Genomic DNA, 16,358 nt, shown 5'->3' on the forward strand with positions numbered 1-16,358 from the left:
AGCCAGGAGGTGCAACCGCCTGGGCTGTGGGGTTGAGAGGTGCAACCGCCCCAGCCAGGAGGTGCAACCGCCTGGGCTGTGGGGCTGAGAGGTGCAACCGCCCCAGCCAGGAGGTGCAACCGCCTGGGCTGTGGGGCTGGGAGGTGCAACCGCCCCAGCCAGGAGGTGCAACCGCTCCAGCCAAGAGGTTGCACCGCCAGAGCTCAAGTTCCGAGCTCTGCCAGGCGATGCAACCACCAAGCTCAGTCTTCGAGCTTTGGCAGAGTGGTGCATCAGCCTGAGCTCAGTCTCGAGCTTTGCCAGGTGATGCATTCACCAAGCTCAGTCTTCGAGCTATGGCAGAATGGTGCATCAGCTTGAGCTCAGTTTGGAGCTCTGCCAAGTGATGCAACCACCGAGCTCAGATTTCGAGCTCTGCCAGGTGATGCAACCACCAAGCTCAGTCTTCGAGCTCTGCCAGGTGATGCAACCATTGAGCTCAGTCTTCGAGCTCTGGCAGAGAAGAAGCAATCGGCAGAGCTCAGTCTTCGAGCTCTGCCAGGCGGTGCCACCTCTCCAGTCGAGAGGTGCAACCGCCTGATCCCAGAATTCTGGGATTTGATCGATTTGATCGTTTTGAGCTCGAATTTTGAATTGGGTTGGGGCCTATAAATACCCCACCCATTCAGCACTGAAAAGAAACAGACCTATACCGAAATTGTGATCTTTTCTGTGATTCTAAAGAGCTCAAAAGTGTTGTAAAGCCCTTGAGTCTCCTCCTTCTGTTCTTCAAGTTTTCAACTGTAAAGTGAGGAGAGAAAGGTCTGTAAAGGTTGTCTCCTAAGCCTGTCAAAAGGAGAGAAACTGTAAGAGGGAAGTTTGGCCTTCGCCCATTGAAGGAAGGCAGCTAGTTGACGTCGGCAACCTCATCGGTGGAGGAAGCCAAAAGTGGAGTAGGTCAAGGCTGACCGAACCACTCTAAATCTCTGGTTTGCGTTTAATTTCGAGCACTTTATCATTACTGCAAACCTCCCTCATCACTACTGCTCTCTGCGCTTTCACGAACAAGTTCTAAGTGCTGTTCTTCCAAATCTGGATTCAGACGTAAACTCGTATTTTCATACATTACAGTTTACGTTTACGTTTGATTCTGCAGAACTGTTTTCCGCGCTTTTACGAACGAGCTTCCTTGCAGTTTACGCTTACATTTTAATCCTATTAATAACTGCAATCTGTCCTCTACGATTTTACGAACGAGTTTCAACATTTAGACGTAAAACTGCATTCGGACGTAAATCGGCTTTCTTCGCTCAATCATCAGATTTCAGTTTACGTTTACGTCTTGGTTTCATCTGCATACTGCCTTCTGCGAGTATACAAACAAGTTTCAAAGTTTAGACGTAAATCTGCGTCTAACTGCGTTTAGACGTAAATCTACGTTTAGACGTAAAACTGCGTTTAGACGTAAAACTGCGTTTAGACGTAAAACTGCGTTTAGACGTAATACTGCGTTTAGACGTAAATCTGCGTTTAGACGTAAAACTACGTTTAGACGTAAAACTGCGTTTAGACGTAAAATCTGCGTTTAGACGTAAATCTGCATTTAGACGCAAAACTGCGCTTAGACGCAATCTGCGCTTAGACGTAAAACTACGTTTAGACGTAAAACTGCGTTTAGACGTAAAATCTGCGTTTAGACGTAAATCTGCATTTAGACGCAAAACTGCGCTTAGACGCAATCTGCGCTTAGACGCAAAACTGCGCTTAGACGCAATCTGCGCTTAGACGCAAACTGCACTTAGATACAAACTGAGAATTTGCTTTTGCATCATAATAGTTTTTGAACAAACGCAGCTTTTGGTTTTAAATTTATTATACGATTTCCGCTGCACTAATTCACCCCCCCCCCTCTTAGTGCTCTCGATCCTAACAATCTGTTGGGTCCAAACTCAATGAGTTAAAAGACAACAAAGGAACTTGCTTATATTAACAGCTATGGTATTTATTCCTATCATTACATTACATTTAAATCATGAATTTAAATTTGAGAGCTATCAAATGTGCCATATTTTATGGACAGAAATGCTATATTTTTCGTCCAACAACATAGTGGATATTACTTCTAAATAATCCATGAACGATCTACTTGGCTAAAGACTCATAATGCCAAAGCCTAAATCCTTCACAAAGTAGAATAATAATTTTTGTTAATTTTGCATTACTAGATTTGATTTAGCCATTTGATCAATTTTATTGCATTAATTAGCACATCTCTTTCAGGAAGATGTGTATCTCTGAATCAAATTAAACCTGAATATATCATACAAGATCCTTGAATAAAAGAGAAAAATCATACTCATTTGCATCAAATATTTGAAGTCATGACATATAAAAGATAAATGCACATCAAACAAAAAGCTACTAATAAAAACATCATGTACCAGGTCATAATGCTCTAATTATTCAAGTTGCCTACATAAACCTTTAATAACTCTAGCTAATGAGAAGCTAGAGTTATGAAAGGATTCCGGTCAGAAAATATTTGGTTTCTGAAGCATTCCGGTCAGAAAGGAACAATGCCGGAATAAGGAATGAGAGGCGAACTGAATAGATTTGGATTTGGGCTCCTACCGTTGCAATAATTCTGATTTATTATGTTAAGTTGGATGATATAAACTTCCATTAATTCATAGAGAATTCACCTCAAATTTTCTGCATGTCAGATTATATATGAAACACAAACTTCACCTTTTATCTGCGATGCCGACGCAAGTAGGTGACAAAAGAGCTCCGACGGCGCAGAAAATTTTGTTTCGCTTCCCTGATGACGCAAATTACTTTGTGTTTTTTTTATTTGGGGTCACGTGAAACACGTTGCAAGATCCCAGAAGCCTACTGACCTTCCACCGTCCCACGTTTTTGAATGACTGCACGGGGAAAGAACGTAGTGTTACAATCCTTATAACTCAATTGGTACGAAGTATTCCATTGTAACGGGAGCTGCATCATTTGAATACTTCGAAACTTGTTCTATTTCATCGTCTTTTCATAACGGTTCATTGTGGTAGTGAAATACATAACGGTACGTTAGCAGCATCATCACGAATTCTCATGATAACGGAGCTTTGACCCTCATCTACGACTACCTCCTCCCATCCACCAACCTCTGACTCCCAAAGCTCGCTCTCCAACGGCGATGGAGAGCGCGGTATGGTCTCCTATTCGCAGAATCGCCCTCCTGCCTCCCTCGAGGACCACCGACTATTCACGAAACCTCCACCCGCTCCTTCCCTTTCCCAAACGCCCCGCTTCCCACAAAGCCCGTTGCTTCCTAACTTTTGAGAGCGGTCGCGGCGTCCCCCCGAGGCCCCTCGCCGGAGCTAACCTCTGCAGCTCACCCTTTGCTCCCACCCTGAGCAGGTTCACGTCGGTGTCGAGCTCCCACGCGGTCTCCGGCTCCGGCGGCGGCGGCGATGGCGTCGACGGAGGCAGTGGGGGCGGCGGCGGAGATGGCGGGTCCAGCGGCGGGGAGACCGTGGCCAAACCCGTCGCCGGTGATCTGGAGGACGTCCCTGCGTTGGGTGCCGACGTGATTGTCCTCCATGTCGGGGTAATTCGTCTCATCCGCTTTGCCTCTTTTCGTTGTGAAAAAGAGGGGGATTTTTAGAGTTTTGCTTTGATGATTTCTTGCAGGGAATGTCCTGCGGTGGATGCGCTGCAAGCGTGAAACGTATCTTGGAAAGTCAAGTACGTATAACTCTTAGCATGAGAAAGATCTGATAGACGACTCTTTCACTATTGAGAGATTGATTTGATCTTTTTACTCCGAGACGATGAATTTAGTAACTTTCAGCTTCGTTTTGGATATAAACTGTTATGAGTGATAGACTACCAATCAATGAGTCTGTAGGTTACCATTATTCTAGTGACTATATTGCAGAAACTCATACAAAATCTCTGCGATCCTATTCCCAACTTGAGTTAAGAGATATATTGTTCACACAAATGGATGTTGATGCAGCCTCAGGTATCATCTGCCATAGTTAACCTTGAGAAAGAGATGGCATTCATTTGGACTGTACCAGAAGCCAAGGTTGTGCAGGATTGGCAGCAAGAACTTGGAGAGAAGCTTGCAAAACACTTGACAACCTGTGGATTTAAGTCCAATCTTCAAGGTAACTTCTAGTCAAATGATTTAACACCTTATGTATAATATATGGCCTTGTGGGATGGACAAGAGATTCCTGTGATTTTTTAGTTTTGATTTCAAAGTAGGTGCAAACAATGTGCGCCATTGTGGGACATGATAATTTCATGAATCGCTTGTCTAGCTTGTTGTAGTGCCCATACCAGTAATTTAGGTAAAGCAAAGAAAGTAGTTGAAGTGAACCTAAGCATTTCTTATATGGAACATTAAAAGGTGCAGTTAGAATGGCGATTTATGGAATTATCAAGCTTGCTTTAGTGGATAAAATGTTCTTGATGTGTATTGATTTCAACATCATACATGTTTCAAAAATTTAAGCTCAGATATAGTAGCTTTATTTTCCTTTTCGTTATGGGAGAACAGTACACTAATAGGGGTCAATATACCAAATCTAGTATCATCCTGTTAGGAATCAGTATATAAGCGCCACAACAACTCCCTAGTCTCTTTATTGGCAGTCGATTTAGAAGATTTTTGTGCTTCCTTAAGGTTCTTTAGTACCGTTTCCTTGTATTTGATAGAACTAGGACCACACAGCTGTCACCATCTATCAAGATGCTAGGTTAGTATTGAAGACTTAAAATGTAGCAAAAGTGGATCATTGCATTCTGATTTAGCTTTTCCTAATCCAAGTATGAGTCAAGGATTCTCCGACATTTCCTTCAAAAAGGATTTTATTTTTCAGACTCAGTCTTTTTCACTCAAGTGTTGTGAAATAATAATCTTCAAATATCCACCAAATTTGTGAGATAAAACTTTATTCCAAATTGATCTCCTGACATGGATGTATGATTATTCGCTTCCAAGTTTCTAGTTCAGCATTCTAAGGATAAATGAGTGGAACTTTCTGCCCCCCATGTTAGCTCAACATGGAGATAATGCATGCACTTCCTTGCATAATGGGTTAACGTCCATTTTGGTCTATGTAGTTTTGACTATAGACATCTTAATTCCATATGGTTTATTTTGTCTCAAATAATTCATACATTTTCAGAAATGTTGCATATAAGCCCCTTCTGTCAAGTCCGAGTTACAAGACGTTATAATCTGCTTACGTGGTATGTTGACTCACAAATAAACTATTAATATAATGACACGTGGTTTTGGCCATGGACCTCTTAAGCCTGTATAGTTCACTCGTGCCTAAAATAACCCTTGCATTTTCAAAAACATAACATATAAGCTCCTTCTGTCAAGTTTAAGTTAATAGACATTAAAGTCTGCTTACGTGGCATGCTGACTCACAATAAACCACTAATATAATGAGGGACCAAGAGACTACTATATACCTACCGTCGGACTGATTAACGCACATTCACCAGAGACAGGACCAAAGCTCCTGAGCTCGTTATCAATGCGGGAGAGGCTTCATGCGTACGATGCCTTGCTTAGCAGCAGCGACTCGATACAGTTGTTGGTAGTCGCTTTTACGACAACACCTCCTCCCGTCATTAATGGAGGTCTTAGTTTTTTTTTTAACTTAAATTATACGTATCATTATATTAATGATTTATTGTGAGTCAGTATGTCATGTAAGCAGACTTTAATGTCTATTAACTCAGACTTGATAGGAGGGGCTTATATACTATATTTTTTAAAATGTATGAATTATTTTAGACACGAATAAATTATAAGAGCTTAAAATGTCCATGATCAAAATCACAAGATTTAAAATGGATTTTAACCCTTGAATAATGGATTATTGGGATATCTTGTAAGTTGTTTTTCACATAGCAAAACTTTTTTCAGATGGTTTTGTATTACTGGGATATCTGAACTTTTTTTTTTTTTTTTGACTCTTTAGTTTAGTCCTAGGATTATAGCATCAATGGTTCTTAAAATTTATGCCTAAAAGAATCTTCATGAGCAATTCATTTAAGGTGCAAATGCATATAGCATCTGCCTTGGCTTTTTCAGGTAGGTCTTGTCATGGCTACTGCTCGTGGGTTTGTACTTCCACTAACTTTTGCCTGTCGATTAATATTATTATACTTGCTATATACACCATTTGAGTCAGTATCTTTTTTACCATTAAGCATGGTGCTAATTGTATACTCCATGCTACAGAAGAAACTAGCAATGTGTTCTAATAGAGAATTTTGTTTTCCTTTGTTTCACTTCGTATGCAGTTATACAATTTTTTATTTTCTGAGAGTAGCAAAAACATCAAAGGTTTTTACCTGACAAGATACTGATGACCGCTACTTTTTCATGTGTAGATGGTGGCAGCGGCAGTAGTCCAGCTTGAAGGTCATTGCAGACTTGAGATTTACCAGCAGTCCAGTCCATCAGGAAATAACCAGGCATTGGCAGTTAAATTGAGTTCCACAATAATAACTACATATTTAGCTGTTTACTCTACACACCTTGAGAGTAGAAGAATTATTCCATTATAAACTTCTGTTTGGATGCCATCAAATACTTCTTGACATCTTGCTGCCGGACTGTTTATTGTTCACATCTGAATGTTCTCTTTCTAAACCAGAGCACATTACACTGAGTATTTTTAAATATTTAAGTACTTATATTGTATTTTTATATTATTTTGACACCAAATATAACATCTATTTTTCCCAAATTTATCTTTACTTGGTTTTGCGAATCATCATATTCAACTCATTTAGAAATGATCCTGATCTTTTGAGATTTAAACTTTCCACAACAATTTAACTATAATGCAAATATGAGTTTGCTATAGATCTGATTAAAAGCAAAAAATGACAGACCATAAAAAGATCACATGTTAAAGGGGGAATTCTTATGGTTATTGCTATGCTCTCTAAGATACTATTACATCACCTGTAAACTTCTCTCTCTCAGTGCCTCAACCGTACACAACTTTCAGATGTATTTTATTATGTAGAAAGAGTCAAATTCTATCTCAAGAAAATTGAACCGAACCGAGCTAAATGCATTGTTATGTTCATTGACAAAGTAACTAATATCATTAGAGAGAAGTTGAGAGTATTTACTTTTGCGCACGTTTGGGACATTGTTATCAGCACAAATAGCCGTAGTCACAGCAACATATCAGACTGCAGTTGTAACTATCGATATCGTCAACTAAACAGCGAGACAACTTATGAATATGTGTTAACGGATGGTTCTTGAATAACATCATATTTACATTATTCCAACAAGTTCCCATAACGAGTGAATGCTTCTGGACGATGGGAAGATCTGAATCTAAAGATCCAACAGAGAAGGATGTAGCTGTATGATTGGATTATAATAGGCGATGATGATCATTGTCTGAAACTAAAATTGAACCTTCAAACTTAGGATCTCAGGCAATGTTCGTATGGCCCACTCAATATCTAGCTGCCAGTTGAGACATCCGTGCCTAATGATTCAATGGCAGAAGAAAGTTTCATGGACAATTTTCATAGAAGTTTCTGATGAATGCAAAGAATTCAGAGACATTTAAAAACATGAAAGTGCAATGAACATATCATTTATACGAAAGTTTTTATTAAAGTGCTTTTAAGCCCTCTATTTTTTCTGTCTTTACTAACTCACCTCATCCAACGATAGCATTTATAGATTTCCTTTTCTTAGGTCCATACCATGTTAGACGATTCCCACCATTTTCATTCTTTTTCATCCACATCCACAATACAAACTAGAACGAAGATGACATATGCTAGAGGAATCATCATCCACATTAGAGATCATCACTTGGATGATTGTTGCTAAGGTAAGCCAAATCAAGATAGAAAAGGATTTTAAGCATTGCATGACATTCCCAACAACCATGTATTTATTTCTATATCACTCAATAAGTTTCTAATCACAATAGGCCTAACCAGCTAAGAAACAAAGAATTAAGTTTCATTTTCATGATCAGATTGATGGTCTCGTTTGGGTATACCATCACAGTGTATGATCACTGTAAATTTAATTTTCCAATATCTTAATCCTAAGATTAGAACTTTACTTCATTTTAGGATCCAAATAATTAATAGATTTAGGATCCAAGACTAGGACTAGGAATAACACTAACACCTAAGGCTTTAATCTTTGATTACTATGATAGGTGAAGGTAAACCTCATATTTCTACTCAAAAGGTGACCTAGATTTCCAAATAGGTCTATATGACATGCAAGCAAAAGAATGGCTTACAACATGAATTACATGCAAGAGAAGGAGATTCATCATCGATGATTTTAGTGACAATTATAGAATTATGATAAGAAATTTTAATTTAATCCAAGACAGAAAATAAAAAGGGCAAAATAAATAATAACGATGCACTAGTAAAATTGAGAGTGGAGTAGTTGATAATATTATCATGCAAGAAGATGCAGTTCTCATAGCTGGATTCCCTGAATTGAATCAGGACATAAGTCAATCTCCACTTTGAAATAGCAGCAATAATTGCAAAGTATGAAGAAAACACTTGCATCTCATCAAAAACAATACTACCCAACAAAATTTAACGAATCTAATAGTACCGATTATGAACGAAACAAATAAGATAACGAATCATCTAAATCATATAAGAAAATAATTTATACATTATTCTCAAATACTCAAGTGAGAAAAAACCTAGCTAGAAATTTTTACTTGTCAAGATTTTGAATAAAGAGAAAGAGATTGAGGCTACGAAGAAAACCCTAACCAAGGGAAGCAAGCTTAAAAGGTAAAATCGGACCTAAAAAAAAAAAAGTCATCCATGCGAGACTTTTGAACCATCCTTATGCTCTATCAATTGAGCTAAATGAGCCTTAATATTAAATTTTAATGCATCATTATATATTGAATATATATGTGAACTTTCGGATCAACAATCATATATTTTATACTTAATATAGGAAACACGATGGTTAGTTTACAGACTTATCCTTGTTTATATGAAGATAAACCAAAAGAAAATACAAATTAAAGTCCTTATACAAATTAGTATAGGATTTTGGATAGCTCTAATGGTCATGGCTATAAGAAAATCATCCTCGAAGATAAAATAAGAAAGTTGGAGCACTCGAATATTTATCTTTTTATTTAAAATAAAGTCATCCAAAATAAAAAAAGAGAATTGTTGGACAAGGACAAAAAGGTAAAGAGATATACGGTCAATCTATTGAATAGCATGACGACTTCTAAAACAATTAGAATGTATATTGTTAATAGAGCAAGAATAAAAGGGAGGAGACACATGTCATAATCCACTTGATATAGTGTTTTAGAAAGTTCAATCTAATAAGAACATTATGATGGGTAGATTAGGAGATAGTTAAAAGCTTTTTGAAGATCAATCTTCATTAGAATAAAAGGATTTTTCCTTTAAAGTTAAACATAATGTGGGTGAGCTCCTGATCAATAGTAATATTATCATGAATACATCTGCTTGGAGTGAAAGTTGATTGCTCTTGGTTAGTTAAGGAGCTGAGGACACTCTTTAGTTGATTTAAAGAGACTTTAGTGATGTTGCATAAAGCGATTGGGCATAATCAAATATCCTTGTTGGGTTATTCTTTTTAGGAATAAAGACCAAATAGGTTTTGCTCCAAGATTCAGAAAGGTTATAGGTTCAGTGAAAGGTGTTAAAGACATTTGAGATAGAGGTCTTTAAGATCCCCCAAAAATGCATGTAAAATTTCATGATAAAACCACTAGATTTAGAATATTTCCCTAGGCCTATAGATTTAAGAGCATTGTAAATCTCGATGGTTGAAAAGTTACTAGTCAAAGAAGTCCAATAGGCATTGTTAATATGTGGAAGGGGAGGGCAAAGAGGCCAATAGGTAGCAAAAGAGTTGTATTATACATCCAAAGATTAGCATACAAATTTGCGAAATGGTCATAGAATGAGTTGGATAAGAATATTCTTATCTAATTGCAGGATCTTAAAGGTATTCTACTTTTCCCTAAGGTTGAACATGTTGTAGAAATATTTTATATTCTATCACTTATCTTAATCTAGTGAACCTTTACTTTAGTTGTGAATGGTCATTTGACATAAATATAGTTATGAATGTTAGGATCAAGTCGACACTAAGAGAGATGGGGTGAATTAGTACTTATGATAAAAAGTTCGTCAATTTAGTAAGCAATTTAAAACAGAAAACAACAGTAATAAATAGCAAAAGGAGAGTCCATACCAAATTTATAGTGGTTCGATCGTCGTGACCTACATCCACTCTCGATTCCTTCTCCGTTGAGGCACCGATATCTACTAATAGTCTTCCTTTAATGGGCGAAGACCGACTACCCTCTTACAACTCTTTCTTCTTTTTACAGATTTAGGAGATAACCTTTTACAGGTCTCACACCTCTCTTACAATGATCGCAAAGCTAAAGAAGAGGAGGATACTTAACACTTTTTCAATACTTTATCACCCCAAAATCTTATGACTTTTGCTCGTAGTTTCATGCTATTTTATGCAGAAAAGAGTGAGATATTTATAAGTCTCAGTGGCTTTAAAAATGAAGTAAAAAAGTGTCTCATCTTGGGTTTCTGGGGTACTAGCGATACCATCGTCATTATTGGATGGTACCACCACCTACAGACTGATACTAGGTGGTACCACCGCCTAGTCTAGGTAGTACGATCACCTAATAAAGTCTTGGAGATCGAGTTATGGTGGTATCACCGCTTGGCAACATTAACTATCGGTGGTACCACCACCCAATTTAGGCGATACCATCGCCAAGTCTAGGCGGTGCCACCGCCTAACATAGCTCAAAGTGACTGAATGTGCCATCCAACTGGCCTAATTTAGCCCTGTTAAGGGCCCAGTTGACCGTTAATTGAGTTAGTAGGATTTTTCCCAAAACTAACTCAAATTAAAGTGCTAACTATGATAGTTAAGGCTAAAAAAATTACGATATAAGTAATCTACATTGTCCGACACATCAATTGTTCAACCAAACTCTCGATAAACTTCTGGCGGACTCCTTGTGATCTTCCGACAAGCTTCGACAAACTCCCGGTAAGCTTTCAGCGAACTTCCAATAGGCTTTCACTGTATTGTCCGATCCTTCAATCTATCCCTCGATTCACCTGGCCCGATGCCCGATCATTGACTCTAGCCCAACTTCAATTATTCTTTAATCATTTTGCCTTTCTCACAATTGTAGTTAGTCCTGCATCATTTATCTCACGACATAGATTAGATCATTAATTCACCAATTGATTTTATCATCAAAATCCTAGATTCAACAATCTCTACCTTTTTGATGATGATAACTAATTGTTGACAGAGTTAACCTTAACTCCTTATATCTATATGAAATATCGAGAGAAGTCAAACTTGAATTCAAAAGGAATCATAACCTTCGAATTCAAGTGAAATAATTTCGATCAAATGTAATATATCATCATATCATTATGCATCATCATAGTTTCAAGCCATCAAAGTATAACATGCACAATTTCATCACTTCATGCATAATAAATCACTTTGTGCATAACCTACGTGATACCAAAATTAACATCATTTTGGGTATAACATTCATGATACTAAATCATTCAAATTTTCAATCATTTTGGGCATAATATATATGATACTAAAGTATCATTTATCACTTCATACATGATACCAAATTTAACATAACATACATGATACTAAAGCATGTTTAACCATTTATCACTTTATGCATGATACCACCTTCAACATCATTTTGGCATGATTCCAAACATTAACCATTTGTCACTTCATGATACCACATTCAACATCATTTTGGCATGATTCCAAACATTCATCGTTTCTCCCCCTTTATCGTCAACAAAAAGAAGAATCATTCAACAATTTATGTATGTATTTATGCAACAATTTATGTAAGTTTTACACTAATTTATGCAAGTTAGCAAATATGTGGAATGAGAAGTTAAGCAAAAACTTTGAGTGACAACTACTTTTGCTTTTTGAAATGGGCAAGCTAGCATTTTTACTTTAGATATGAAAGCACTTTTTGGTTCTTCTTGAGATGTGCAAGTTTCTTTCTTCCTTTTGTTATAAAAATAAAAAAAAAAGGAAGAAGAAGAAGGAAGGAATTCATTCATCACAAGAAAATCAAGTTATAAGAACCAAATCCATGAAAAAATAAGTTTCATTAAAAGATTCTACTTTGGTAAACAAAAAGGATTATTGATAAAAGATCAAAATGTGTATACTAAAAATTCATGAATTAAATCCCTATTCTTGTAAATAGAAGGAAGAAGGATTCATAGGAAATGATCATCATATAAAATATCAAGTATACCAAAAGTCTATGAATAAAAACTCTTCTTTCATGAAGGATAAAAAATCCATGAATAAAATCACTTCTTTAGTGAATTGCAAGAAGAAGGAATGAAGGAAATGATCTCGATTTAAAAAGAAAACTCAAGTTACGAAAAATTAAGAAATCTGAAAAATATATAGAGGAATTCATACATTCGGAAGATTTAACGTACCTAATTCTTAGAGTATTGCATGTATTATAATATTATCAAGAAGTATATCATAATATTGAAAAGCACATAACGTCAAAAAGTACATCATAGAGGGTAAGAATAAGGAGTTACTATTGAATTTTCTCATTCACTAACAAAAAAAAGGAGAAATATACAAGCTATTCAGGTGGTGGTAAACTAAATGCTTAAACAAAGTGTCAAGTTATCGTTGAATTTGCTACATCTCAGTTAAGATTTGATCTTGTCATAGTTCAATTCGATCCAATTGAGTCACTATCGAATTGACAGATGAGGAGGGTGTTGGCTCCGTTAGAGGCACCGCCTCAAAGAGACTAGTAGGAGGAGATTGACTTCCCTTATATATATGTGTTTCTAGTTCTAGTTCTAGTGGGGGAGGATCAATTCTCCTAGGTAATCAAGTCTAAATATCATTTCTTATTATATATCTTAATCTTCTTAATAGGTTTCTATTAATGACATTAAATCTATCTAGTTTCATAGTTTCTTTATCTAGTGGAATGACTATGTCATGTGCATATATTAGTTTAGTAATCAAGTGTTAGGACTCTAGCTAGGAGAGTCCTAATTGAGTGAGACATTCATGTAAAACCTACCTAACCTGACCCCTATTAATGAGGTGAAGAGGCTGGCTAGGGTTAGGAGGTTATTTTTTAGAGAAGAATTATGAGTTATAAATGAATAGGAGTCTTGAGTAGGAGTCATATTATGAATTGGTTATAACTAGGAATCTTGAGTAGGAGTCCTATTAGGAGTTAGAATTTAGAAGCCCTATAAATAGCCATGTATTCCTCCTCTTTTTATAAGCAATAGATGAATCTTTTCTGCAGCTTTTGAGCAGCAACTTGGAGGGAGGAACTCCTATAGAGTTCCAAGGAGGCCAATCTCCCAAAGAGATCAACCCCAAGTTTAGAATCTGTAAGGGTTCTACCACCTAGGTATCAGAGCAGTGTTCTTAGCATCTCACTACCCTTCCATAGCCATCCATCAGCCCTCTATAGCCACCCAAAGTAATTCTCACAATTGCTTAAAAGATTGTCGCTAAATTTTGCTATCATCTCCACCACCATGGATCATCCTTTGATCTCCCCATGAATTGCAACAGGTTCTGATTTCCTACCTTACTATTGCTGCAATTTAGTTATCTTATTCGAAAAAAAAAAAAAAATATTCCTATATTGCTGCATAAACTTTTCATCGTAAAGTTTTTATCTCTACGACGAAAGATACATTACAGAATTCCAACTGCATAGCACAGTTTGTTTGATCTTGCTACTATATTTTTTCTATCCAAATCTTGATAAAATTTTTATAATATCTTTGACACTTCCTAACAGTAGATTTCTCTTTAGTTTTGTCAAAAAATTCTTAATATAAACCATTGATATTTTACGTCTAATCTACTTTACTTGAAAATTTACACTGTAAAATTTCAGCCATATAGCATAGTTTGTTTAATCTTGCTGCTACGATGAGGCTCGCAACTTTCACTAGCAAATCATTTTGAAGGGAAAGGACAAATACCCCTCTTACAACCTTTTACAAGTGGTTCACACTCTTATAGATTTTTTAAAGAGAAAGAGGGAGGTGAACACTTAAGCTATTGAAAACAAGGCTTGCTAAAAACTTTGCTAAGGCTTTTTCTCAATCTCTAACTTCTCAAAGGTTGTATACTCTGTTGAGAATTGAGGGGCATTTATAGGCCCCAAGAGGATTCAAATTTGGGCTCCAAATTTGAATTGCTTTTGGGTTTCCCAGTGCTAGCGGTGCCACCGCTTATCAGTGGCGGTGCCACCACTTGTTAGTTTCTGACATTGACAGTGTACTGGCGATGCCATTGTTGGGAAATCTTGGGGGCGACATCACATGAGCAACGGAAGAACAAGAAAACAAAATCCCCGATTCCCGAAGAGATGTTCATCGTTGTGCTAAGATTGGTGCGCAAAATCCGCGAAACTTAAAACTGCGTATAGAGTAGATTGTGTTACCTAGGGAGATCGTATATCCCTATTTCCTTGCAGATCTTTAGGAGAGGGTGAAGGAGGTCAAGCGTCCTCCTCTTTAGTGGTGATCTACACAGTAGGGCTGCGACGACGCTCCTCAAAACTCCAAGCATGCTCTAAGGTGAAGAGGGAGAGGAGAATAGGAGAGGCAATCAAAGGCTCTAGCCTATGAGGCTCTGAATCCCTCCTATTTATAGAGGTCTCCTGTTAAACCCTAATGGGTCCTCCCCTAGTAGGTATTGGATCTGCATCCAATAAGACAATGGCTCCGTCGGATATCTCATATCTGAACCTCTACTCATCGTAATGCCTACCATATGTGTGTGACCCTCTAGGCCCAATATCGAGCTGGCCGTGAGTCATACCTATCAGAACTCCTTCTAACTCATTGAATTATTATCTCTGTAATAATTCACTCGACTCATCGACTACGGACGTACTAGGCCACTACGCCGTAGTCCCCAGACGATACAGGGGAATCCAATCCATTGGACATGTCTGTCCTCAGTTACCATGTACCTATAGTCCCTCATCCATCTAATATCCCAGAGACCGTATATCGACCATGGTGCTGTCAGACCCATATGGTTTCTACTCGAGTCTCGCTCTAATCGGATTCTCCCGGAGAACTCTTTTTCTCTCAACCCGAATGACCTTGGCCAAGGATTTGTCTGAGCAAGAACACATGGGATATTCCTCTCATAATGCCGAGAGTGGGTGATCTTCTATTGACACTCAATAGCCCTCGTAAGGTCGACTACCACTCCCAATGACCAGTTATACTAGATTTGGGACAACCAAACCTATAAGTCTAGTATCAAAGAGTGGAGCACTCATACAGGACATCCTTGGTGTCTCAAGTCTAAGGACCGGATACACTACTAGGACTATGGAATCGTTGTCTGACAATAAGGCATCATCAACCATCCAACATTCCGTAAGCGGATCAATCAGTGAACTCATTCTCCAATAAGCACCTGTACTGCATCCCTAGTGTCCCTACATGAGCAGCTATAAGACCATCTACATCCATCATTTGGACGGGTATACAGCACACCAGTCTGTCCGGTTATCATGATGTCCCTCTCGAGTAACCTATGACCGAGATTATTTAGGATATGTGTTTAATGTGAATCAATCTCATTATTGTGATCTCATCACGATCTAATTCCCATTGCACAAATCCAAGGGCATCACAATATATATATATGCATATATGCAATAGTTATAAAGTGATATACGCCAAAATATAATAAGCAAAAAGATTCTGTATCAAGTCACATGCGCCATCACTCACGTGATTGGCTTGCTAGGCACCTATGACTAGCAATCTCCCACTTGACCTAAAGCCAATCACCTATGTGTCTGATCTCCATCAGACCCCTGTGACGCTCAAAGACAATTTAAGACAACGACTTTGTCAGTGGATCTGCAATGTTATCTTCGGATGGAACTCTTTCCACTACTACATCTCCTCGGGTTACGATCTCTTTGATAAGCTAGAACCTCCTCAGAACACTTCTGATGAGACCCAAGTTCCCTTATTTGAGTAATGACCCCATAGTTGTCGCAATATAAGGAAATCAACTCCTCGCTATTCGGCACAACTCCCAAATCTTTGATGAACTTCTTCACCCAAACTCCCTCCTTTGCTGCATTTGATGCAGCAATGTACTCTGCCTCTGTTATCGAGTCAGTAATAGTATCTTGCTTGGACCTCTTCCAGCACACTGCTTCTCCATTCAAGGTGTA

The 16,358-nt window shown here is 37.8% G+C and overlaps 1 protein-coding gene across 1 annotated transcript; it reads left to right on the forward strand.

Annotated features, from left to right (window-relative positions):
• Window positions 1-3,114: 3,114 nt before the first annotated feature.
• On the forward strand, window positions 3,115-6,626 carry LOC135674066 (copper-transporting ATPase PAA1, chloroplastic-like). Its single transcript, XM_065183511.1, has 4 exons — window positions 3,115-3,589; window positions 3,673-3,726; window positions 4,001-4,154; window positions 6,406-6,626. The coding sequence occupies exons 1-4, from the start codon at window positions 3,176-3,178 to the stop codon at window positions 6,432-6,434; spliced, it is 651 nt and encodes a 216-aa protein (XP_065039583.1). The 5' UTR covers window positions 3,115-3,175; the 3' UTR covers window positions 6,435-6,626.
• Window positions 6,627-16,358: the final 9,732 nt, after the last annotated feature.

Source organism: Musa acuminata, chromosome BXJ1-5 (genome assembly GCF_036884655.1).
Source record: "Musa acuminata AAA Group cultivar baxijiao chromosome BXJ1-5, Cavendish_Baxijiao_AAA, whole genome shotgun sequence".
NCBI classification, from domain to species: Eukaryota; Viridiplantae; Streptophyta; class Magnoliopsida; order Zingiberales; family Musaceae; genus Musa; species Musa acuminata.

What these genes read in the sequence shown, in the direction of transcription:
- LOC135674066 (XM_065183511.1), top strand. Translation starts at nt 3,176, where the DNA reads ATGGAGAGCGCGGTATGGTCTCCTATTCGCAGAATCGCCCTCCTGCCT. An exon ending in AACGTATCTTGGAAAGTCAA is followed by an intron (nt 3,727 to 4,000) that starts GTACGTATAACT and finishes ATGTTGATGCAG; the next exon opens with CCTCAGGTATCATCTGCCAT. An exon ending in ATTTAAGTCCAATCTTCAAG is followed by an intron (nt 4,155 to 6,405) that starts GTAACTTCTAGT and finishes TTTCATGTGTAG; the next exon opens with ATGGTGGCAGCGGCAGTAGT.